Source organism: Engystomops pustulosus, chromosome 11 (genome assembly GCF_040894005.1).
Source record: "Engystomops pustulosus chromosome 11, aEngPut4.maternal, whole genome shotgun sequence".
Classification (NCBI taxonomy): domain Eukaryota; kingdom Metazoa; phylum Chordata; class Amphibia; order Anura; family Leptodactylidae; genus Engystomops; species Engystomops pustulosus.
In genome coordinates, this window is record NC_092421.1 from 62,917,804 (window position 1) to 62,941,934 (window position 24,131).

Genomic DNA, 24,131 nt, shown 5'->3' on the forward strand with positions numbered 1-24,131 from the left:
CTTCCTTGGTTGAACTTGATGGACAAGTGTCTTTTTTCAACCGTATAAACTATGAAAAATGACAATTTAAGTAGTAACTTATTGATCCCAGCTGTATCACAGGTTTCAATCGTATTGGTTTCCTGAGTCCAACAATACAATAGAAAGAGGATGGAGAAATTTGGGTTGTAGCTTCCTTCCAGGGTTCCCTGAAGAGAAAGAATCAGGGGACCCAGAGCAGGAGCTCCAACGACAACCCATATCTATCCACACCATCTCAATCATCCTGGCTGGCTACCAAGGATATTGCTTTAAAATGGCGCTGAGCATAGCACGTCCTGGGCTGTCTTGGACCACAAGAGGAAGCCCTGAGTTCTGTCTGGCAAACTCTCTGTTGGCAGGAAGGCCTGGGTGCCCACAGAAAGGGCTCTGAGTGCCACCTCTGGCACCAGTGCCAAAGGTTCGCCACCACTGGGCTAGAGCATAACTAGGAATCTATCGTAACCCACTTTGAGTTGAGTTGGCACAGCTACGGTCAACCTAGGAAACGTGGTTAACACTTGCCCTACGATACTTCTAGAGAGTACAGTATATAAGCCTAGTCCACCTCTAGGTAAAATTTTTAATTTGGGCTAACACTTCCACCCAAGTAGGAAAGGAATAATCCAATCAATGGTTTGGCTACCAGGAGTGTGACATGCACAAATGGTAACAACAACTCAACCATCTTCTTTCTGGTCACTGGATATGCCGAATGGAATGGAGAGACAAGGCATGGAGTGGGAGAGTGTCGGAGTATGATTTGTCAATCTGATCGCAAATTTTCATCCATTGTATGTTGGGACATCCATATAGTACGATATAAATCCACCAAAGGTGCAATGTACTTTGGGAATTTTGTTATTCTATAGTGTCATGTTTTAGATCTTGAACGCGTAGATGGCAGCATGGAATAATTTGCAGAGGGTCTCCCTCAACCTTTGCTCATATAGGGGCTCATTTACTAAGGGTCCGCAGAGCGCATTTTCATCTGCTTTCCCGATGATTTCCGTTTTGCGCTGAATTGCCCCAGGATTTTGTTGCATGTGATCGGATTTTGGCATATCAGTGCCAGCTTGCACGCGACAGAAATCAGGGGACCCGTCGGACCCGACGGATTCAGACAACGCGCAAGATTTAACATTTAGAATTGTGTTGACCGGGAAGCGATGGATGCAGGAACTCGGGCGCACGATGTCCATGAATTGCGCCGGACCGTCCAAATCGGGTATTGCGACAGAACAAGCTAAGTAGATTTGCCCCAATGTGTCTGCGCACCCATTCCCATTGCAACAGGATGCAAGAAGAAACATCATTTGCTCTTAATTGCCCTTTCCAATGCTTCCCCTCTTTTTTTCTACCCAACAAAATTGAAAGTATCAAAATGGATCTCCATATGACGTCCCAAATAGTCTATCATAGGTGTTGGCGGATATTTTGTTTGCTAGGTTGTGTAGTTTATAAGAGCAAAATGTTGCTAACTTGGCATAAGAAAAGTCCTGCCTATCTGGCAGATTGTATTTGGTTTTAGGTTCAGCTAAAGATTTTAGCCTTGGTTCCGTTGGGTGGATCGTCTGGTTCAGTTGTCTAATATCCCTCTCTTTTCAAGGTGCAAACAAGCTGCTCGTCCTTCTTGCCTGAATCTTTGGGTTATCCCAGAGAGTGAGATGTTTAGAGAATTGAAAGGACAAACCAAACTGTCCATATATCACTTCCCATGTTGCAATGGTGTCTCTCAGGAGCACTGTTTTTCTATCTTTGGTAGCTTTGCATGTGTAGGGCTGGTACTAGGCCGTAGGCTTGCAGTAGTGACGGTTCTAGTTGTACATTGAAATAGAATTTAGTCTTGTGGACCCAATCAGTAAAGTGACGCAGTAATCATGCATGATTATAACTTTTCACGTCAGGGAAATTCAACCCTCTAAAATATTTGGAATATTTAAGGATATCTTTTGCCTCGCGATACAAAGGTGGTAAAGGCCTTGATCAGATCTTGTATATCTACTGTTTTCAGTAACAGAAGGAACATCTGTAAGGGATATATCAATCCTAAAAAACCTAATCATTGTAATGAGAAGTATTCTACCAGAAATATTTAAAGGTAAAGATTCCGACCAAAGGAATTTAGTACTTATTTTCTGGAATAATGGCAAATAGCTAAATATAGTGAGGACGATGTCTAGCCAATGAATTTTATGCATTTAGTTAGGTGAATCCCAAAAGTCCTTACTGCTGCCCGTCCCATGAATAGAAGGGGGTCTAGCAGCAAGAGGTCACATTTGGCAGGATTTACTTTAAAACCCAACATCTTGGGAGTCATGATAACGGATCAGAGATAAACCGCAGTATGTCGCCTGCAGACAACACTGTTTTTGTCCAGCTATTCTCCACTTTGATCCCTCTCTTAATAGTAGAAGCATGCAGTGCTTTCGCCTATGGTTTGAACACCAAATCAAATAATAAAGGCGATAGGGGGCAAGTTTATGTGTGCCTCTACCTCGGTGTATCACATCTGATTTCAAGCCAGAGATGTAAATAGTCCCACAATTTACTAATAGGATATATTTAAAAAAAAAACCTCTTAATCAGAGACCCCATTTAACTGTATGGATGGATAAACACTTACCAAATGGTAAAACTGAACACCAGTAGCTTTGCCAACCCCCTCAGGAGTGAGAGCATAAAACACTGTGAACATCTCATCATTTCCGCAGGTCAGTGTCCTGTATATGGGCTGGATCTTTACATAGCTCTTTGTCCGCGAGTAGAAACGTGAAACAGTTTGTGAAGCCTCCTCGTAACGTGGAAACAACGTGGAACGACTATAACATTGTTCTGACGTCTTGTAAACGGCCTGTGCGAATACAAACAAAATAATCTTTAGATTCAAATCTATTTTCTATACCATTGAAGTTATTTAATATGAATGATTGATATTTCTCACCTTGAGATACACAGATGATGAGTGAAAAGACTTGGTGTCAATAGAAAAATCTGTGGTTCCGTCAGGTCCAGTTGTGTAGGTGAAGTTTTTGCCGCTTACAAAGATGGTTATATTCTCGTTTGGAATTGGCTTTCCAGCGGCGTCTTCAAGGAAGATCTGCTCAAATGTATGTGAGGTGTGAATATGAGATGAAATGAACAAAGGGTCGTGTTCATACACTATATATACACTCACGATGTACACCGCCTGTAAGATCTAGTTACTTAACAAAGTAACTGAATATGAGATAAATATATGAGGACACTAGAAGATGGGTCGGGATTTTGCCATGTATTAAAAGGGATCTTTCACCATCTCCATCAACTCCAATCTTTTGCATTTTTTAATGAGCACTGCTCCACCATTTGTGAGCAATCTGGGCCATTAGATTTGATTTCAGGCTCTTTACTGTCCTAGGGGGCGGTCCTGGGCTACAGTCTGACATCCTTCCACTGGCCAATAAGTAGAGGGCCTAATTAACATATTAGGGACGATGTATCTTGCCGTATGTGCCAAGGTATGAATAAGTAGCCAAGGAATTTGCTTACTTGTTTGGCCAAAAGATGTTGGGGTGGATGGATGAGGAACAAGGGCAGGGACCCCATGGCCAGCCAAACTTTCTATAACCTGGCATAGACTTCGAATGGGTGCTGCTCTCCAATTACATGAAATCACTTTGGACATGTTGTGATCTGAGTGTGCTGATTATTAAGGCTGCAGTTGGAAACGATAAAATCCCAACTACACCAGATGATTGACACAACAAAGTAGGTTGTAAGAAGTAATAAAGAGATGGCATTGGTGGTGCATGAAATTGGTGAGAGGTCATCTTTAAAGGACACCTGTCATCAGGTCTGTGTCACTAGTCCTGTCACCTCTGCCTGTTGGAGCAGCTCACAAGGATCCCATCCCAGCCTTTATCTAGTTATTTCATACATTAATCATTATAAAATCATCTTTTCTTTATTATGTAAATTAGGCTGGTCACAGAGGCAGTGATATCACCCCTGTTCCCCCTCCCCTCTCCTCCCCCTGCTCATGTCTGTGTGTAATGTATAGTAAAGCATTGCTAGTGTGTGTTTGCTGCATCTGCTGACATGCTGCATCCTCCCAATATACAGGTGAGAGACACACATCAGCTACACATGAATCTGACATGTTCTGCTGTAACATGGCTGCCTGGAGCTGCTGTATCTCTCCTATACACACACACACATGCACACACAGGCTGCAGGGGGCGTGGCCACCAGCAAGCACATCATTATACAGCCTCACACCATTATACAGGCTGTCAGTCATGCACTGGGGGTGTGGCTGTACCTCCCACTCATGAATAGAGTGGACAGCTTGAATATGCTAATGCTTCATTGGACATTTCACAGGTCATTTGCATACAGCTTTAGGACCTCATTGCTTAGGTTTACAGGCATGTAGAGGGACAATGAAGGGATAGAGGCAATGCTCTCTAATGGCAGTTTATGAAAATATATTTAGATTAGGGGGGTTATTTTGCATGACGGGTTCTCTTTAATGCCATAGGTCAGATCTGCTGCAGACATCATCCCATCTCACCTGTCCATAGATGGGAATGCCCTGTTTAAAGTGGGAATCCACCTGTCGGAATGATACTTTAGCAATAGTCTGCTTGATCTCGGATTGTCCTTCTCCAGTAAGTACTACTCCTGTTGGAGAGAGATTAAAGATGAAGTCCTTTCACATGGTCCAACATGTGTTAAACTATTTGAGCTCTTGATTTATCTCACCTGTTCCTTCCTCTGTTATCTTTGCACTTGTAATAAGTTTCATTTCATATCCGGAACGTTTCATTTGGAAGAATTTGGTCTTTACCACTTGTGAGAAACATCCATTTTTATCAGCCTGAAAAGGAAGTCAATTGTTTAAAAATGGTAAGAAAAGGGGGTCTTCATATATTGCCAAGAGAAGCAAGAAAAGCACCAAGAAAGTGCCATGGAAGCCCCTTACAGACTATATTGGGGGTAAGTCGGGGATCAAGTGTTTTTTTTTATCATTTTGTATCATTGTCTTGTATTCTGTTGTACTAACCTCATGTGTCAGGCTTTCACATACACTCTTCTCTTCCAGAGGGCAGTTAGAATAACTGAGGCCTGAGATCATTCTGCAGACTTGGACATCGATTTGCCCCAAAACTGGTTTTCCATAGGTGTACCTGTTAAAATAGACAAGTATTTCTGTTACATGAGATAGAGAATGACTGGGCTCAAAGGGTTTTTTTGCATAGAAGAACATTTATATTCATGAATTATAGGGGAAACTTGATAAGTAGAGATGGGCAGAACCAAACTCTTAGTTCGGGTCCAGGTATGTCCCACACGACACAGACATATTGCCAGATTGGCGGTCGCGCAGCCAATCAAGCAAATTAACGCTCCTATTTACTACCAGCCATGACTGTGATTGGCCAGGGGGACTCTGCTGGCCAATCAAAGCCATGGATAGTTGGTAGCGGTGTAAATTTACCAGATCGGCCACCAATTCAGCAACATTTCTGGACCCAAACCCGGACCTGAACTTAAAAGCGAATCCCGCTAATCTCTATTGATAAAATTACTGAGATCCAACCCAGGGGGTTCAACAAACAATTAAATGTGAGAGTTCCCTTCTTGGAATGTAGAAGTAGTGTACATTCATTTGCAAGGGGATGTAAGGAGATAGCTGAATAAATTGCTTTATCAGTTCCCCAGAAGTTAGTTAAGCAATGTTTTTCCATAAAGGAGAAATTTGTGACCCACATGTGGGGGGTTTTAGACATTTGGACCCCTAAAGATCCTTACATTTCTCAATGAAGTTTATTTGTATATCCAAATTACCTAGACCTCCTTTTGGTGGAGGGGGCAGACTGAGTAAGAGACCACCTAATAAACTTTATAAATAATCAATGTTCTGCTTGGAGCAAATGTCCAATAGCAAGGAGGGTGGAGGGAAGTAAATTGTGGGCACAACCTAGTCCAATTCTTTTTTAATGGTTTGATATTTACTGCCTACATACGGTACCAGAAACAAGCTTCTAGTATTCCTTCTGCCGTCTTCTAGTCCTGCTGTTAAGGACCTTTGGAAGATCGACAGATGCCCTTGAAGGGTTCTAATATACCTGTATGATGTTTTCAAGGCCAGAGGTCCTTCTCATTATCTCTGCAGGGCAGTATCAAATTTGGTAGGTGTTTTTGGGGACCACGGGCCCCCCTAGAAGCCCTGGCTGCTGCCCAAACCTCCCGTGTTGTTATCAGCTACTGGACACATAGGACCTATCTGCATATTGTAGCCTCATACCTTCAGGTCCAATGTACTTTTTCAATGGTTCTTTATATTAATAACTTACTTTCCACATACGGTTATTTCAACTTCTTTATCCAAAATAGTGATAACTGGGGGCACGGTCACCTTCACCTCAAATTTGGGCAGAACTAAATATGAAAAGGTAAATATGAAAATCAATCCCTAATCATCAAGATATATCATATATTTTAGTGGGTGCTGCCACATCTTACAAAAAACCTGACATTAGAACATTTTATGGGTTGGCCACATTGGGGAACATGCCAATATACTACACAGATTTCTTGATATGTAAAGTGAAGCCTCCTGTGTTTTACCTTATCAGCCAGACATTACTGTCCATAAAATGGCTGCACTTGGAGAGTCATGTGATCTCTACCTGACTATGAGCAATTGCCCTGCCAGGACCTTGATCTTATATTTATGAATGTTATTATAAGGTCCTGGCAAGGTGATTGCTCATAATCAGAGATGACATGATCCTCCATCTTTAGCCATTTTATGGACAGGGATGTCTGGCTGATGAGGTTAAAGAACAGTCAGATGGTCTTGTCCCAGTTGCCATTTTAATTGCTTTAGTAGTTTCTGCAAAGTATTGAGAATACTGTTACCAATTTATATTTGTTCTATGCATCAGCAGAATAAGAATATTGTAACAGTGAATACCATATTCCTCCACAGTAAACTGCTGCTCGATTTGTGAGCCTTTTTTCCTCTGGACAATCAGTTTATAAGTTCCCAGTTGAGGCTCAGAGGTGAGAAGGAAGGACTCTTGTGCTATCCCTTTCTTTGTCTCCAAATTCATCCATTGGGCGATGCGATTTCTTCGGGGATCCTAAAAGAAAACATAACTTTTCAATCATCCATTTCATATCATCATATCTATCATCTATCTTATATCTGTCTGTCTATCCCTCCATCGGTCTTTAGCATATGTATATGTAAATAGAACAATGGGGCAGATTTACTTACCCGGTCCATTCGCGATCCAGCGGCGCGTTCTCTGTGGTGGATTCGGGTCCGGCCCGGGATTCACTAAGGTAGTTCCTCTGACGTCCACCAGGTGGCACTGCTGCGCTGAATGCACTGATCTTCACCAAGCCGGGCTGAGTGAAGGTAAGCGCGAGTCCCGCAACACTTTTTTTTTTTAATGCGGCTTTTTTTCTGAATCCGTCGGGTTTTCGTTCCCCCACGCCCCCTGATTTCCATCGCGTGCATGCCAGCGCCAATGCGCCACAATCCGATTGCATGCGGCAAAATCCCGTGGTAATTCAGGGAAAATCGGAAATATTTGGGTAACACGTCGGAAAAACACAAATCGGGCCCTTAGTAAATGACCCCCAATGTTTTGGCTACAAACAAAGGGGTTGACCATCTCACCTCAAGTTTTTGCAGCATGTAGGGGGCAGAATATGAGGTAATTTACCAATATACATTTATGAAAAGTTTTGCCTGCACCACTTTCTCAATATGTTAATAATTGATATTGTTTGTGCAATGGAAAGTTTTACAACTTTCCATTAAACTTTCTTTATCAATTCCTCACAGTTTTCTTTATATCTTTTTGCTGACATGACACAGGGAGTTTCATTATTTACTTCACGTAGATAAACACCGGCCCACGGTCATGTGATGTCACACAGGTGCAAGGCTCATTATCTCCTCTGTCATGTGTTGTCACACAGGTGCACGGCTCTTTATTTCGCTGGTCATGTGATGTCACACAAGAGCACGGCTTGTTATATCACATAGCTCTGATTACACTGTCTGCTATAGAGAGCCGTGCACCTGTGTGACATCACATGACCATGGAGCAGTGTTTATCTTAAGAAATTAAACAAAGCGTTCTGTTGCATGACAGCAAGCAGAGATCTAGAAAACCATGAAGAATTGATACAATATTCCAGTATATTTTGTGTATCACTTTTCATTGCACAAACAATTTCTGCTCTTGGACCCCACCTTTGTGCTCCTGTACAGATCCTCCCACCTGCTCCTTCACAGAGCTCAGAGCCTGGTGTGCTGACATCAGTGGGAGAGGGAGGAGCTTTGCAGGAGCACAAAGGTGGGGGCTGAGAGCTGAGGAGATAAACAGATGATAGGGAGATTGATGATAGAAGATAAATATGAAAGATTTATAGATAGCAAATAGATTTATAAATGCAGAAATATAAAGATTATATACATATAGCAAGATATATGATAGAAGATAAATACAGTAGAAGAGAGATAGAAGATATAGACAAATAGACAAAAAGCTAGATAGATAAATGGTTAAATAGACAGATATATAGATAGGATATAGACAAATTATAGGCAGATAACTAGACAGATAGATGATAAACATCTTCACCCAGGAATTCAACTAAGGGGTATTGAAGGAGCAACACATCCTCTGTCCACAAAAGTCTACATGTGGGGGGGGGGGGGACTTTAGGACCGGGGGCCCTGAGCAAGTGCCCAGTTTGCCACCCCATAACGCCAGCCTTCTCTGTACATATGTATTTATTGAAGTAATGAGTGTTGCAACAAGTGTAAACTTCTTACCTCAACATAAACCACAGGGAACTGTAACAAAAAGAGAGAAGGACATTAAAAGATACATTTTGAAATAGATCATTTTTCTAATGTTGAGATTCTAAATGATTAAGAAACAAAAAAATTTCAAAACAAAATCTGCTGAAAGAGAATAAGGTAGTGAAGGGAACAGCGAGCTCAGGAATATCTACTGTATTTGTTGCTTCATACATAACATATATATATATATATATATATATATATATATATATATATATATATATATATATATTCATGTAATTTTATGATTTTGAATATTTTATTCAAAAACTTGCATCTAAAGTGTAGAAGACCCAGGGGGAGGGGTATGGAGGTGCAGGAAGGAGTGTGGCAGGCGGGGCAGTGGGCCAGTGCCGGGGGTTCTTGTCCCCACTTGCTTCTCAAATGTGAGAAGTCCGTGGCTGCGCTTATTTCTATGCAAGGTAGGACCTGGTGTAGAAATAAATTTTGTACAGCTCACTGCAGAATACATCAAGAGGCAAATAAATACCCCTCTGTGAGTCCATCTCACCACTCCCAGTGATTGAGTCAGCCACTATGTGTTGAAAGAAGCAGGGCAAACAAACTTTCTCTGAATCCTCAATACTTAACAGTGAACCCTCAAACTCTAAAACTCCTTCTCTAGTATGTGCAATATATAATAATTAGGAAAATCTTCCACTTACCTTCTCAGACACTGCATGAAATGTTTCATCCAAAGCTGCGATACGGAACTGAACTGCATAAAAGATATACAATGAGTAACATAGAAAAATGAAAGTAACAACATACAAATACACACATGTAGTAAGAGTTCTCCTTGTGGAGACTTTGCCAACTAAGGCCAACTTGCATGTTAGTAAAGACTTCTAGCCATTGATGCTCTATTAGAGGATTCTTGAAAATATGCAAATACTTATGTATATTTCTGGGATGGGAAAAGGAGCACCTCTTTTTGCTACAGTGAATGGCAGCCCACTTACCATCAAGCATGACTTTCAAGAAGCCTTATGACATGATGTGGGATTAAAGCCAGACCAGTTTATCTATTCCAGAAGGAAAAGATTTCCAACTGTAGAGAACCCTGTTTTGAAGTGTGGGCATTATTTCAGTACAGTGCAAGGAACTGGTTTGAGAGTCTTTAGACTAGGGTCAGGAAGTAAGAGTTCTCTTTACAGAGACTTTGCAAATTAAGGCCACCTTGTAGGCTAGTGGAGCCTTAGTCATTGATGCTCCTCTAGGGCTTCTGGAAATTATACAAATACATTTTCTAGGATAGAGCAAGGAAGAAAATGCCGCATTTTGCTATCTTTTGATGGAAGATTTCCTTTCAAAATAAATTAACATCCAAAAACGGAGAGTTTTTGAACAGAATAACGACTATGGAATTACAACCCCGAATTCCATGTTCTTAGAGGAATCTTAGAGGAATGTTCAAAGTTTCACACAATTTGTGTGCCTGAATTAAACTCTATGGGGGTTATTTATCATTGGTTTTCCTGGGATTTTTTGCGTAAAAAAAAATCTCAGAGTAGTCACATTGATGGCTTTTGAGACTTTTCACAGCTAAAAAGTTTCACAGGACTCTATATAGACCTCTTCATTAATCTGGCTTAAACATAGAATTACTGCTAGTGCAACACTGTGAAAAGCCAGATACGTGACTTGAGACTTTTGCAAAAAGTCTCATAAAAAGTCTCAAACTTACTCCAATCGACTGCTAGTCTATGGGGGTTATTTATCATCAGACCAGCTCCTTGGGACAGTTCTATGTGTATTTTTAGCACTCCGCTGCCCATCAGATTCATTAAAGTGGCTTTGGCCCTTTAATAAATAACTTTTTGCAAAAGTAATGAATCTGGATTTGCACTGTGTTGCACAAACAGTAGTTGTATGCTTATACCAGATTAATGAAGTGGCAGAAATAGCTGTGTGAGACTTTTTAGCAGTGAAAAGTCTCAAAAAACCTCAATGCGACTACTTTGGGGGATATTCATCAGGACCTCTGCGCACCGCCAGTGGCGCAGAGGCCCTGAAATAATCGCAAAAGGGCGCGGACGGCCGGGAGTGGGCCGGCGCGGGGCGTTACTGTCCCCGCGCCTGCGCACTCGCTGCTGCCGGCGACTTTTCATACGCTGTGCTGCAATCAGCCCCGATACATCAAGAGGCAGAAGCCTCTTGATGTATCAGGCTGCGAATTTGCAACAGTGGGGCTATCATACGCTGGCTCTCCCCCTTTGAGTCTTTTTTTTATGCCAAAAAAGCCCAGGAAAGCCAATGATAAATAACCCTATGTGCTGAGACTTTATATGCATTTTGAGACTTTTTTGGGGACTTTTTGAAAAAAAAATCCCAGACAGAAAATAGACTGTAAGAACATTTATTAAAGGGCCAAAGCCACTTTAATGAATCTGATGGGCAGCGGAGCCCCAAAAATAGACATAATGGGGGATATTTATCAGGAGCTCTGCGCACCGCCAGTGGCGCAGAGGCCCTGAAATAATCGCAAATGCTAGCTTATTGCTAGCTTTTGCGATTATTTTCCCCAATCCGCCACCTTCACGCCGTTACTGTCCCCGCGCCTGTGCACTCGCTGCTGCCGGCGAGTTTCCATACGTAAAAGTCGCCAGCTGCGCTTATTTCTACGCGTAGGATGAACGCTGCGCTGCTGGCAGAAGCCTCTTAATGTCTCGGGCTGCGAATTTGCAGCGGCGGGGCTATCATATGCTGGCGCACGAGCGCCAGCGTATGATAAATATCCCCCAATACTTTCCCAAGGAGCTGGTCTAATGATAAATAACCCTATGTTTGGATGTTTTTTTCCCTCCTGTATGGAAAAATGATTATAAATCTAACCTTTCTGTCCGGGTTTGTAGATGGGTTTGTCCGTTTGGATAAATGCTAGATTATGCAGAGGTCTGATGAGGACACTTCTCCTTTGCTTAAGGTGTAGAGTCTCCCCCTTAGCGTCGACAGTGATGAATCCTATGTTTGATTTGTCACAATCAGGGGCCTGAAAGGAAATTAAAACAGTTTGATTGTGTAAAGTCAATGTGATGCAAAGTGGGAGATGCATTTTTTTTTTAAACTGTTTTATTGCAGAAACAGAATCGTATAAAGCATTACATTTACATTTTGCATTTTACAGTCTATCAACAGTATTTATGTAACAGTCTGTATCGATTTATCTGCATTTTGCCAAAAACATAAAAACATAAACTACAATAAAATAATGAGTCAATACCAGCTAACTGGGTCTTTGTTTTCATTTTCGAGTGTCTCTGATGTATTATCTTCCTTGATTTTTATCCCTATTGCTCCTCTCTATCATATCCTACTGGTATGTCATTTATTTGTTCCTTCAAACGTTGCTATTTATAGATATTCGGTCTTTCTCAGACTCAAGAGGGTTGTGCAAATTTGGTCTCCCTCTGAAGTCAATTTTAAACTCTACAAAAAAACTGTGGGGAGATGCATTTTACTATAGAAAAACCCACTGCGGACTGTGAAGCCTCAATGAAGTCTGAGAGATTACAGCTCTGAAGCCCACATAACGCAGCTGTGTTCTGTACAAACTGTAACAGAGAATGGGTTGATGCGATCCAGGCTGTTATACTTACTTTGAAAGTGACACAGCTGTCATCTTCCGATTCGGTGATTTGTTTCTCCAATAATGTTATGTTCTGGGTCAGAGTCTCCAGCTCCACGGTGACAGTGACAGACTCATTGAGATGGGAAAACTGCAGGCAGAACTTCTGATCATTATTGGCCTTCAACACTGAAGGAACCAACAACATATACGTCCTGTTGGTAGAAGATACTAATATTAGGGTTATCGGAAGGATATTCCTTGATGCTGTCTAATGATAAATAATCATTGTTGCTTTGATCATTTGTGACCATACAATATTAAAGAGGTCTTACAAATCTCTCATGAGCATGATACTCGAAATTCCATAGGTATCTCAGTATCATAGTTAATAAGGTTAGAAAAATAAATCAGTCCATCAAGTCATACCTATTAAACAGTGTTGATCCAGAGGAAGGCAAAAACCCTGCAAGGTTGATGGTAAAAAGTAGGGAAAAAATCCTTCCAGACCCCTAATATTACAGACACAACGGGGCACATTTACTTACCCGGTCCTGTCGCGATCCCGCGGTGCGTTGTCCGATGAGGATTTGGGTCTGCTGTGATTCACTAACCTCGTGCACCCGATTTCCTGCATCCGTCACTCCTGCCCCAAGGTCCGCCGGAGTTCACCTGCTTTTTCCCGGTGCATGTGAGTGCTTGATCTTGCGACACAAATCCTTTTTTAAATTCCGCGGTTTGTCCGAATACATCCCCCGATTTCTGTTGCGTGCAAGCCGGCGCCGATGCGCCACAATCCGTTCGTGTGCACTAAAATCCTGGGGCAATTTGCCGCAAAACGGAAATCGTAGGGAAACCCGGCAAAAATGCATCCGACGGACCCTTAGTAAAAGAGCACCAATAACTCCCTGGATCAACAGAAACTACAGGCGGTGCCCTACTTAAGAACACCCGACTTACATACGACCCCTAGTTACAAACGGACCTCTGGATATTGGTAATTTATTCTACTTTAGTCCTAGACTACAATGATCAGCTGTAACAGTTATCACAGGTGTCTGTAATGAAGCTTTAGTCTTAATATTGATTCTTATGACAACCCAACATTTTTAAAATCCAATTGTCACAGAGACCAAAAAAGTTCTGGCTGGGATTACAATGATAAAATATACAGTTCCGACTTACATACAAACTCAACTTAAGAACAAACCTACAGACTCTATCTTGTATGTAACCCGGGGACTGCCTGTACTTACAAAAAGTTTTATTCCCAGCTTAATGTGGTTATCTGATCCCCAAGATCCCGATCTCATTATTTGATGTAGCGCCAGGTCAAGTCTGTGTCCTGAAACTCTATTCAATACAATAGGGGCGTCTGAAATTGGAGAGCCCAGCGCTTGCGTATCTTCAGCACTCCTATACACAGTAAGTGATCGTGCCGGAGACATCCAAGTGCTGTGTTTGGCAATTTAGGACAAGAAAAGAGAGCCTTTAAGGGAAACCTACCACCACAGATCTACTTATTAAGTAGTAAGTGGTAGGTGCATCTAATGAATGTAAGGATAGTCCTTTTCAGGGCTAATTCTTTAGTCCGCACAATCCTTTGGAAAATTTACTGGCCTTGATATGCAATTTTTCGAAAGAGGCTACTGGCTTTTTGATCCTCCTACCAGATATCTTCAGCGTGCAGCTACAAGGAGCTGCGCACACTCATCTGTGAAGCCGGAGTTCTGCGCATGCTCAGTAGCTCCAGCTTTGGAGCCGCTGGCCTGTGTTCTGCGTATACAAGGAGCTACAAGGAGCTGTTCGCTGAAGATATCTGGTAGGAGGATCACTGGGGCTACTGGGGATCACGCCCCATTAGCCTCTTTAGAAAATTAGCATATCAAGGCCTTTAAAGTTTCTAAAAGATTGTGGGCACTAAAGGATTAGCCCTAAAAAGGGCTATCCTTACATTCGTTAGATTAATAGGTAGATCCGTGGTGGTAGGTTTCCTTTAAGAGGGCCTAACGCCTCTGAGAAGGATATTCAACCATGAAATCCTCGTACATCTGTTCCTGCTCTCAATACAGATGTACACAAGATCCATTTCAGGACCTCTGACAGTCCTCCCAGGGTCCTGAAACCACAGACTAAAAGTAGACAAAAATGAAGCATCCTTAGAAGCTTGATTCTAATACCATATGTAGGACTTGAAGGGGCTATAATACTCATGCAGCCAAGAGTCTATCCACCCCTGGGGCCCCAGCCATATAAAACTTGTAATTTTAAAAGGAAAAGGGGTTGAAATCCATTGTAATTTATTAGGCTTCCATTAAAACATAAATTCCACAAAAAGAAGCTTCAGCTGATGCATTTCGAATGCACAAATCATCCACAGACTACGGCTAAATTCACACGTGTGCCTGCTGTACAGTAGCACGGTGGGCACACAGCGGTGCCTGGGAGAGGAGAAGGGGATGAGCCCCCACTAACCCCCGACCCTCTCCATAGCGATATATGGCGCACGTTGCCGTATTCTGGGGAAGGATAGGACATGTCCTATATTTCTCCCGGTTACGGAGCGGTACGGTGCTGCACGTGTGCTGCACCATTCCGCTTCCATGCGGCGCGGTGCACCCACTGCCGTCTATGGGGGACGTGTATACGCCATATATACGGAGTATATATATATGTCCCCCATACAGCAGTGTCAATGTAGCCTAAGGGCGATTTGGAGTTTCGTTTGTGGCACCTATGTTTTAATGGAAATCTAATAAAATACATTGATTTTAAACCCAGTATCGGGATTCATTTCCTTACAAAATTTACGACACTTTCTTGAATTGAGACCAAACGCCAGTCTTAATAAATCTGCCCCCAATGCTCTGCGCGGCTGCCGGTTGAGCACAATTGCTCCAAGTCTTTCTCTTCTGACGTGCATTGCTAATCTTTTTTATTTTGTTTGCTCACATACAACCTGTGACCTTTGTGAGCAAACATGTAGGGTTATAAGCAAAGAATTTACAGTACTTGTCCAGGACTAGAATGAAGCAGGATGCAATTTACACAATAGTAATATAAAGTCTATTAACATCCAACAATAAGCTCTGATCCTGGAGACAATCCCTCTGCAAATAGCAGCTATCTTCACCATCATGGTCCAGTTATACCCACTACCACTAAGCCATCTTAGATGTTCCATTGAAATCAGTAAAGTACAGAACAAACCTGTCTTGCGCTCCATTGGTTTCTTTAGTACCCCTCCAAGGCTCAAGGGGGCATTAAAACACAAGTCAAGGCGAACCCATTATGAATCCCCAAACCAACTATCTGCCCCTCTAACATTATAAATCCCACCGACCTTCACTGACACGAAACCCTCGTGGCCCTCTCCGAACGTTATATTTTATCTGGCTCTGCAATATATGTACTTGTCATTACACAATTTATTGGCCCCCGTAGGCATTAATTTGTAATCCGGATCAGAAAGTCTATTGATGAAATTATCCTTTAACTTCTATTGACATTGGACATCAAGTCCGTATATTGCAAAACTACCAGAGGTTTGTCAAGTGTTTAAGTTGTAAGAACTCTATTCATCGTGTTCATCAGATTTCTCTCCAGGCAAAAATACTGTTGCCAAATTTTACATGGAAGCCAACAAGGAATAATGAAATTGCCACTAAAAATGTGGTTTCTTATAGACTCTATTAAAGACTTACAAAAAGTCTTATAAAATACATAAATTTTACCTTTTTTTAATTTTACAATGCTGTACACAAAGACCATGGCCCAGACTGACCTATCCTAGTGGCTCACACAAAACAAATGTCAACTTAAAACTTCATAATACCAAAAAACTTTAGACCAGTCTGCACCGTGTCTCTTTGCCAGAATCATGGATTTCAGATAAGACAATCTAGGGGAGAAATGTCTGACCACAAGTTCCCGACCTACTCCATACTGGTGGGACTTTTGGCTTTCAGGTTTGTTGTTCTATGCCAGAAAGCAGGAGTAATTTGCACCTGAAAATGCCATGCACCACATTTATTGAAGGTTTTAGACCATTTTAAGGCAGTTTTCCGAATCGCCCAAAAAAATGGCAGCGTGTCCTCAGTAACTTGGGGCTGTGACGGGACAGAAAATAGCATGTGCGACAGAAAAATCAATATTGTGGTGCAGCAATCAAGATTAAGTAATAGGATTTGCAAAGTACAACCTGCCAGATTTATACTGCAGCAGATTAATAATCCATATTAATAATCCAGCATTAGGGAGTAATTTGAAGAAGCAGAGAACTGTTTAGTTCTACTCTGCACTGGTCTTAGGACCAACACATTAATACATCTCCCCCATTGTGATTAGTGATGAGCGGACCCGAACCGCAATGTTCAGGTTCATGCTGAAGATGGCAGGTTTGGATCCCCGAACCTAAACTACAGCTGGACTTCTGGGTTCGGCATTTGGCACGCCACCTGATTGGTAACACCTGTGATTAGTGTTGGCAAAAAATTGTATTCTTGACCACCTTTAAATATTTTTACACCAGAAGAAAAGGATTGTGGAGAACACTGGCGACAGTGCTGTATACAGTATTCATGCGCATCCATCACTTCTCACTAATGTGTGATGATTAGTCTGGGCCCCCAATTGCTAAAGCTACAAAAGTAGCAGTTATGTCGTAGCAAAAAAACATTTCCGCATAAACTGACAGGCTTAAAAACTGCAGGGCATATTGGATAAAATCTGACCCCCGATGCTGATATATAGGCACTCCCATGGTTACAAGATAGAACCTAAATACATGTTCAACCTAAACCAAGATAGGTTCTTAAGGTTTGTACTTAAGTTGAATTTTTTTGTTAGTCGGAACAGGTAACTAACTTCAGTCAAAAAAAATTTTGTCACTGGGACAATTAGATTTTGAAAGCTTTTTGCTGTCATGAGAAGAAGGATTATTAAAATAACTTCATTACAGACACCTTACAGCTAATCATTGCAGCCTGGGACTAAAGTAACATCCAGAGAGCTTCACCAGAGGTCAGAGAGGTCCGTCTGTAACTAGAGGTTGTCTGTAAGTCAGGGGACTGCCTGTATAAAGTATATTCTACATACTCTATATATCAGCTTATAGTGGCAAACCCTCTGTACGGCATGTTAAGCCCCAGCCCGGAATATGTTGAGAATGTTGAAAAAAAACAAATAATTTTTGGCACAAATAGTATAGATTATATCCTGGGCACACATTGGCGCAGTGTCCGACCTAAAACAATGTACACTTACTTCAAAGAGGTTGAGATTAAAGCAATTACTAGTTGTCAAGTTATTCACAAAAATTTAGAAGGACTAAGACCTTTTTCTAATAATCTGGATAATAGTAAATAGTAATAGTAAATTGGAATTATTTCACATGCTTTAAATGTTTAAAATTTTGCACATAAACCTGTTTTTTGAAAATCCAGAAATTTTAGCATTTACATTTTTTTAAAAAATGTATTCGTTACTTCTAATGGTGATGCCACACATGGCGTTTTTGGTCTGTTTTTAGTCCGTTTTTCCCAATTATCTTAATAGATAAACAAGTTGTAAGCAGCCAAATGCATGGTAAACTGCCAAAAACGGAGTGAAAACGGATGTTTAAAAACGGACCAAAAAGACGCCATGTGTGGCATCACCCTAAGGGTGCGGTCACACGTTGCATTTTAAATGCGCTTTAATTGCATTTTGAAACCTATTACAACAGCTGAGGAGAGGTGATCTACCTAATTACATTACTGTTAACATTTGCGTTTACAAAAAGCAATAGAAACGTGACATTAACACATGTGTTAACATTGCATTTACAATGCGTTTTGTAAATGCAAATGTTAGCAGTAAAGTAATAAGGCAAATCACCTCTCCTCTCCTTGTTATGTGTTTCAAAATGCAATCAAAACGCAACGTGTGACCGCACCCTTCTCATCATGTGTGACCGCAGCCTCATAAGTCATCATCTCCCTGGGATGTGACTAGTGCTTAAAAATGCAGGACACGGCCTCAATTCCCAAATTAACAGTAGTGTCCACTCCTGTATATAACCCCCTAACGTGGCTTGTATCCTCTCCTGTATATAACCTCTCACGTGGCTTATGTCCATGTGGATTCAAGAAATTTGCAAAAAAAAGTCTCAAAAAGAAGCCAAAATTTGCGCCTGCAGAAACTGAACATGTATCACAAGTAAAAAGACAGGATCAAACATAAGGTTCAAAAAAGAGCCGCCAAATGTCTCAAAAATTAATCGCAGAAAAAACAAACTATGATACATTTGCCCCTATGGGCAAAATATTACCACCACCAATGTGTCTATAGGCTTCATAGATATGGATAGAAATGACAGGGCAGAGATAAATATTAAAGATTGATCTGAACGTTTGCACCATTAGAGCTAACAATCTAAAGGGTAAGAAAATTGTTAAAAATAATCTATACAATAAATGCATTAGGAATGAAGTTTTACTTACGGGTCGGATTGTGTAAATTCTCCTCCATGGATGAAGCTGAGGAGCAGGCACAGTGCGAGAGCTGATGTCCCCATGCTGCTGGCCAGATATGACACTGAGGAGGACGAGCACTGGGGGGAGACGGCTTTATACAGCCGAGCCTGTGTACTGCCCCCTGCCCCCTGCCTACACACATTACACAAACACCGACCCTTGCACAAGGCTCGCTCTGTTGGGGATGAAGCTGTTTACTGAACCGGTTTATTTAATCCTATTCTATTTGCATGGCCTCCCGCCCAGGTACACAGGATCCTAAATTGTTATGGGAATTTCATAACGTTGTTAACTCTGCCGTCACAGGAGCCCAAATATTTCAACAGAAGGAAATAAGTGGTGGTGTAATCTTTCAGCCTGGCATCCGGATCATGTCATTGATTGGTGTACTTGGCAGAGACGTAGGGCACAGAATGCAATTAAGTCTATGTATACGATGCCTGTATATAAAGTGTAAAGGAGATGTCTGACTTGGAGTGAAGATATTTTGATCTTTTGAGGTCCTATCTAAGCTCTGGGGTTGACCACCTTCATCGAAGGTCCATATACTGGTCTTCTCAAGAGACCAACTGCAGGAGGACCTTTCACTACCTCACTTATATGGAGATTAGCATCTCTAGGGGCTGCTTCACAGATTCGTGAGCACTTTGAATTTTCCTCCTAGCCGACGCGGTCACGGAGTTATTAGTCCTGATATCTGACCATTATAATATGTGTTTGGTCAGAGAGGAGGAGTTGGAGCTGGGGGCGTGTGTTATGCTAATCTTCTCTCATACTGTCAGTAGTGAGCTGTAATTTCTCTATGTGCATCTAAAGTCCACGTCCACACACGTTCTAATATTCTGTTGACATTGCATTCACACCTGTTTACGAAAATGCAAAGTTACAAAAATTGTAAACACGCATGCAATGTAAACAGAAAAACACATATGCAAGTGTAAACACGATGGAAACAAGACACAACTGCAAAAGACATGTAAATGTAAGTGTAAATGCAAACGTGATGGCACGGAAGTGTAAATGCTAGCGCCGTTTACATGAGCATAAACACGGGGCAAACGGCACGTGAATGTAAAAACATGACACAAGTCACATAAACATGATGCAAATGCAGCATAAGCGTAAGTGTGACGCAAACTCCACATAAGCGTAAAGGTGCCGCAAACTACGCATAGACATAAACGCTGGGTAAACGCTGGGTAAGTGTAAACCTGAATATTTGTGAACGCAGCCTTTAGATGAACATAGGCTTCTCTGACATTACCTGCCACTGATTGGACAGTATGACAGAAGATTAGCATAACACACGCCTCCAGCTCCTCCTCTCTGACCAAACACAGATTACAATGGTCAGAAACTGGGAATGATCTCCCCACAACTGTGGAAAATGTGGCCGTGAATCTGTGGAACAGCCCCTACAGAATGATATCCTAATCTACACATGTGCAATGCGGTGAAAGGTCCTCCTTAATTCCTATATCTGTAAGTTATCTCCTTGTTCCTCCTCAAGGAAGTATGAGGAAGAGCCAGGGGCATAATGTGACATGACATATATTACATTACACAATATGAATATGTGATTTGCATTAAATAAACTGGGGTTCACCTGAGATCAACCCTATCCTATATCTGTGTGCACTGCTATCTGCTATGTGGACTGTACACGTGGGAAATAATCTCTTGGTTCCTCCTCCAGGAGGTATGAGGAAGAGCCAAAGGCGTAGCGCGGCATGACGTATATTACATTACACAATATATATGTGATTGGCATGATAATTTAAATAAACTTTATTCTGACATGTGACTGGTTTATAATTTACATGTACAGTACAATACTCTAAGACAATCTATTAGGTGGTGCCTCTGGTAGCTTCGATACAACTTCGATAGACCCTTGGATGTCATGGACGGCCATTAGCACGGCGATTGGTGATAACGGGAGACCCCTTTCTCTAAGCCACTTGGATTCTGCAATAAATACATGACTAAGATCTGAGCTTTTCCCATCCTAGATGTTCGTTCTTGTATGAGGGCTCATTGATTAGGATGATGATTGATTATGGTGATAGTCAGAATTAAGAGTTGGTGTCCTGCTTGAAACGCGTCAAGCTTCATGTCCTCCATATCGGCATTTTACTGGTAATGTTACCGAAAATAAAACTTATTCGTGTTTCCAGTCTGGCTGGACCATGAATATTTCCTTGGATCTTCTTACCTTCACTCACCGCACTGTGACTGGGCACCATAGACATCAATGGGGACCGATACAGGTCCCCATTACATTTTACATAAGACCCGTAATCATCTTTGACCCTTGAGATGTTGTATATGACCACAGCTGCTGTGTGGTTACTTTCACTTGTCAAAGTAATTAAACTTCTCTTCCTCTGAGATAGCATGGGAGCCATTCCAATGTAATGATAGCCTGTGGCCATCTAAAGATTTCCAGACATGGTGATTTTCTATTTTTTTGGCCAATAATGGGCCACATTTATCCGAAATAGTGCAAACTGCAATACGTGCAGATTGCCTGTAGAGGGTGAGAGGGCGCAGGTTCATGAAATGAGCCCCAAGGTCTTCATGAATCTGGCGCCCCCTGCACTGCTCCAGCATTGTTGTGGAGACAGAATTGTGGCTCATGGAATGCCCCTTTTGCTGCACATTTTTTTTGTTTTGACGGACACAGTGCAGCCACAACACAGAACTCACATAAAAATATCTTCAAAACATGTTGCAAAGTCAGGCAGAAAACTGGTACAAACGCTTTAATAAATGTAAAACTAAAACTGCAAAATAAAAAAAAAAAACTAAAAAAAAAAGACTAAAAAAAAATAACTTTAAAGAAAAAAATATAATAATTGAAATGACTCGCTTCTTCATGAGTACATATAAAAATATATAAGCAAAACATAGCATAATAACTATTAAACTATTTAGCCCATATGGCCAATATCATAATAGGTAAAAACAGCAAAATGTTGGCACTGAACAACTAAAAACATTTTACATTTAAGACATAATACATACATCTTGGCACGACTGCATCTTTTTAGTGGCAATTCACAAGCGTACAGTACTTCTACAGGGACGGATTGTATATGGACACGTGTTTGAGCGTACCTAAAATGTTGTGTTCTTGACCACCAACAGATGTTTATGCTGGAAGTTGTTTATGGTAGAGGATGCACTGAATACAGTAATATCCCTCATTACTACAGTGTGTCGACCATGCTGTGCTACGGGACCCCCCTGACACATTGGGCCCATGGCAGTTATCCCGATGTATCTAAAAAACAATCTTCTAGCCCTTAACTTAAAACATAGTAGGTTATGAAGATCTTGACCTAAAATCAATTAAAATACAAAAAAGTGATGGTCATGGTCCACAATGCACATTACACTTTGGGGCAGATGTATCAAGTGCTGGAGCTTTGTGCGCTCAATGTTAGTACTGGCCCTTAGCCTGCACCAGATGTAGTAAGAGGCTCTGGCTTCTTGATATATCTCCAGCAATTAGGATGCACTGCCTGGCATAGAACTGCACTATACTTTGCGCCTAAACCTGGTGCAGGATAAAGGGAGGCACCCCTGCCCTGCACTGGTCCACACCATGGTCCTGCACCACCCTCTTCCCAGCCAAATGAGTATGGGACCGGCTCAGCTCACAGCGGGTAATGCCTGTGATTGGTGCTGGCACCGGTGGTGGGCATTAACTTTTTAAATGCACCTGGGAAAGCACAGCACTATTTTGGGGAGGATTGACACTCCCTGATGATGTAATGGGGAGCGCTGATCCTCCCCAAAATAGTGTCGCAGGGTGATTTAAATGATGCTGGCAACTTTGCTGCTTTGGGTACCATACTGATTTTCATGGGTTCACTCATCACTTAACATCACCTCAAATGAACTAAAACATTCCAGTAGCAGCAAATACAATATACTCATTCAAGAATATGCAAAATAAATGCAAATAAAACAAAACCAATGATAAGGGGCTACCATTTTATGTACCATATCACAAGTTTTGTGCTATGTTAGCCAGTGGAAGGAATTCCTGGCTAACTGAAATATAAGATGTTACAAGCTTTCGGGACAGCGATGGTTCCTTCATCAGGCCTGGTATAATTCTAAGAGGAGCAGAAACATCTACCTGTGGCAAAACACTTATGCAGTCCTGGCCATAATACCCTGGATATGAAGGTTTTAGTATTAAATGGCAATTTCCCCTCACAAAATGAGAATTTGGGAATACAAGTTTATTACCCTCTTTGACAACCTCCACACAGGATATAATCTATCAAAGGGATTCATGACCCACTACAACCTCTAACAAATGTTCTCCTGAGATAATGGGTCATCAGAGACTTCAGAGCGTTAACTTGGAGGCAATAAACCATCACACTGCCCAAGTCATTTAATTAGGGACCTATTATCTCAACATTGTTATTGTTCTTTTGTTTACATTACTTCTCTTTTCATGGTGTATATGGTCTGTGTCACTTCAGAAAGACTGTTATACTATCCCTGATGAAGAAACCATAGACGTCCCGAAAGCTTCCTTGTAACATCTTATATTTCAGTTAGCCATTAAAAGGTATCACAATCTCAGGAAGGTTACTTTATTTGACCTATCAAAAGCAACAGGAATTACCAAAAATCCTCAGAATATCTGTATTGCTGCTCTAAGGAAACAGATTTAAGGACATAAAGGACAGATAAGGACAGTGAGTCTTAAGGCTAAATCCACTTCCTAGCTGTCCTTGCCTGCTTATCCTACTACCCTAAGCAGTAGGCAGGGCCGGCTCCAGGTTTTAGTGGGCCCCTTGGCGACAGAGCCTTAGTGGGCCCCTCCGTGGGCCGCCCTCCAGTGGCCACACTGCCCCCCCTCCCCTGCGGACACACTGACCCCCTCACCCCCCTGCGGACACACTGTCCTCTCCCCCTACGGACACACTGAACCCCCCCTGCTGACACAATGACCTCCCTGATGACACACTGACCCCCTCCCTCCCCCTCTCCCTGCAGACACACTGAACCCCCCCACCCTCCGGGAAAGAAAAAAGAATTCACCTTTCCTAGTTCCCCCGGAGCAGCGCCTGCAGCTGTCTTCGGCCTGGGCCTCCCGTACGCGCCGGCTCTGAAGCCGGCACACGTG

General features: G+C 41.9%; 1 protein-coding gene across 1 annotated transcript in view; it reads right to left on the reverse strand.

The window, feature by feature from the left end:
- LOC140106765 (alpha-2-macroglobulin-like) overlaps positions 1-19,103 on the reverse strand; it is a 39,191-nt gene extending 20,088 nt beyond the window's left edge. Inside the window, exons 1-12 of the mRNA XM_072131383.1 lie at positions 18,944-19,103; positions 12,493-12,676; positions 11,729-11,885; positions 9,559-9,611; positions 8,864-8,884; positions 6,983-7,151; positions 6,360-6,444; positions 5,066-5,189; positions 4,765-4,879; positions 4,574-4,683; positions 2,963-3,118; positions 2,645-2,872 (exon numbers count right to left, since the gene is read on the reverse strand). Of these exons, the coding sequence (XP_071987484.1) occupies positions 2,645-2,872; positions 2,963-3,118; positions 4,574-4,683; positions 4,765-4,879; positions 5,066-5,189; positions 6,360-6,444; positions 6,983-7,151; positions 8,864-8,884; positions 9,559-9,611; positions 11,729-11,885; positions 12,493-12,676; positions 18,944-19,017 (1,476 nt within the window). The 5' untranslated portion in view covers positions 19,018-19,103. The remainder of the gene's footprint in view (positions 1-2,644; positions 2,873-2,962; positions 3,119-4,573; positions 4,684-4,764; positions 4,880-5,065; positions 5,190-6,359; positions 6,445-6,982; positions 7,152-8,863; positions 8,885-9,558; positions 9,612-11,728; positions 11,886-12,492; positions 12,677-18,943) is intronic.
- Between the last annotated feature and the right edge of the window lie 5,028 nt (positions 19,104-24,131).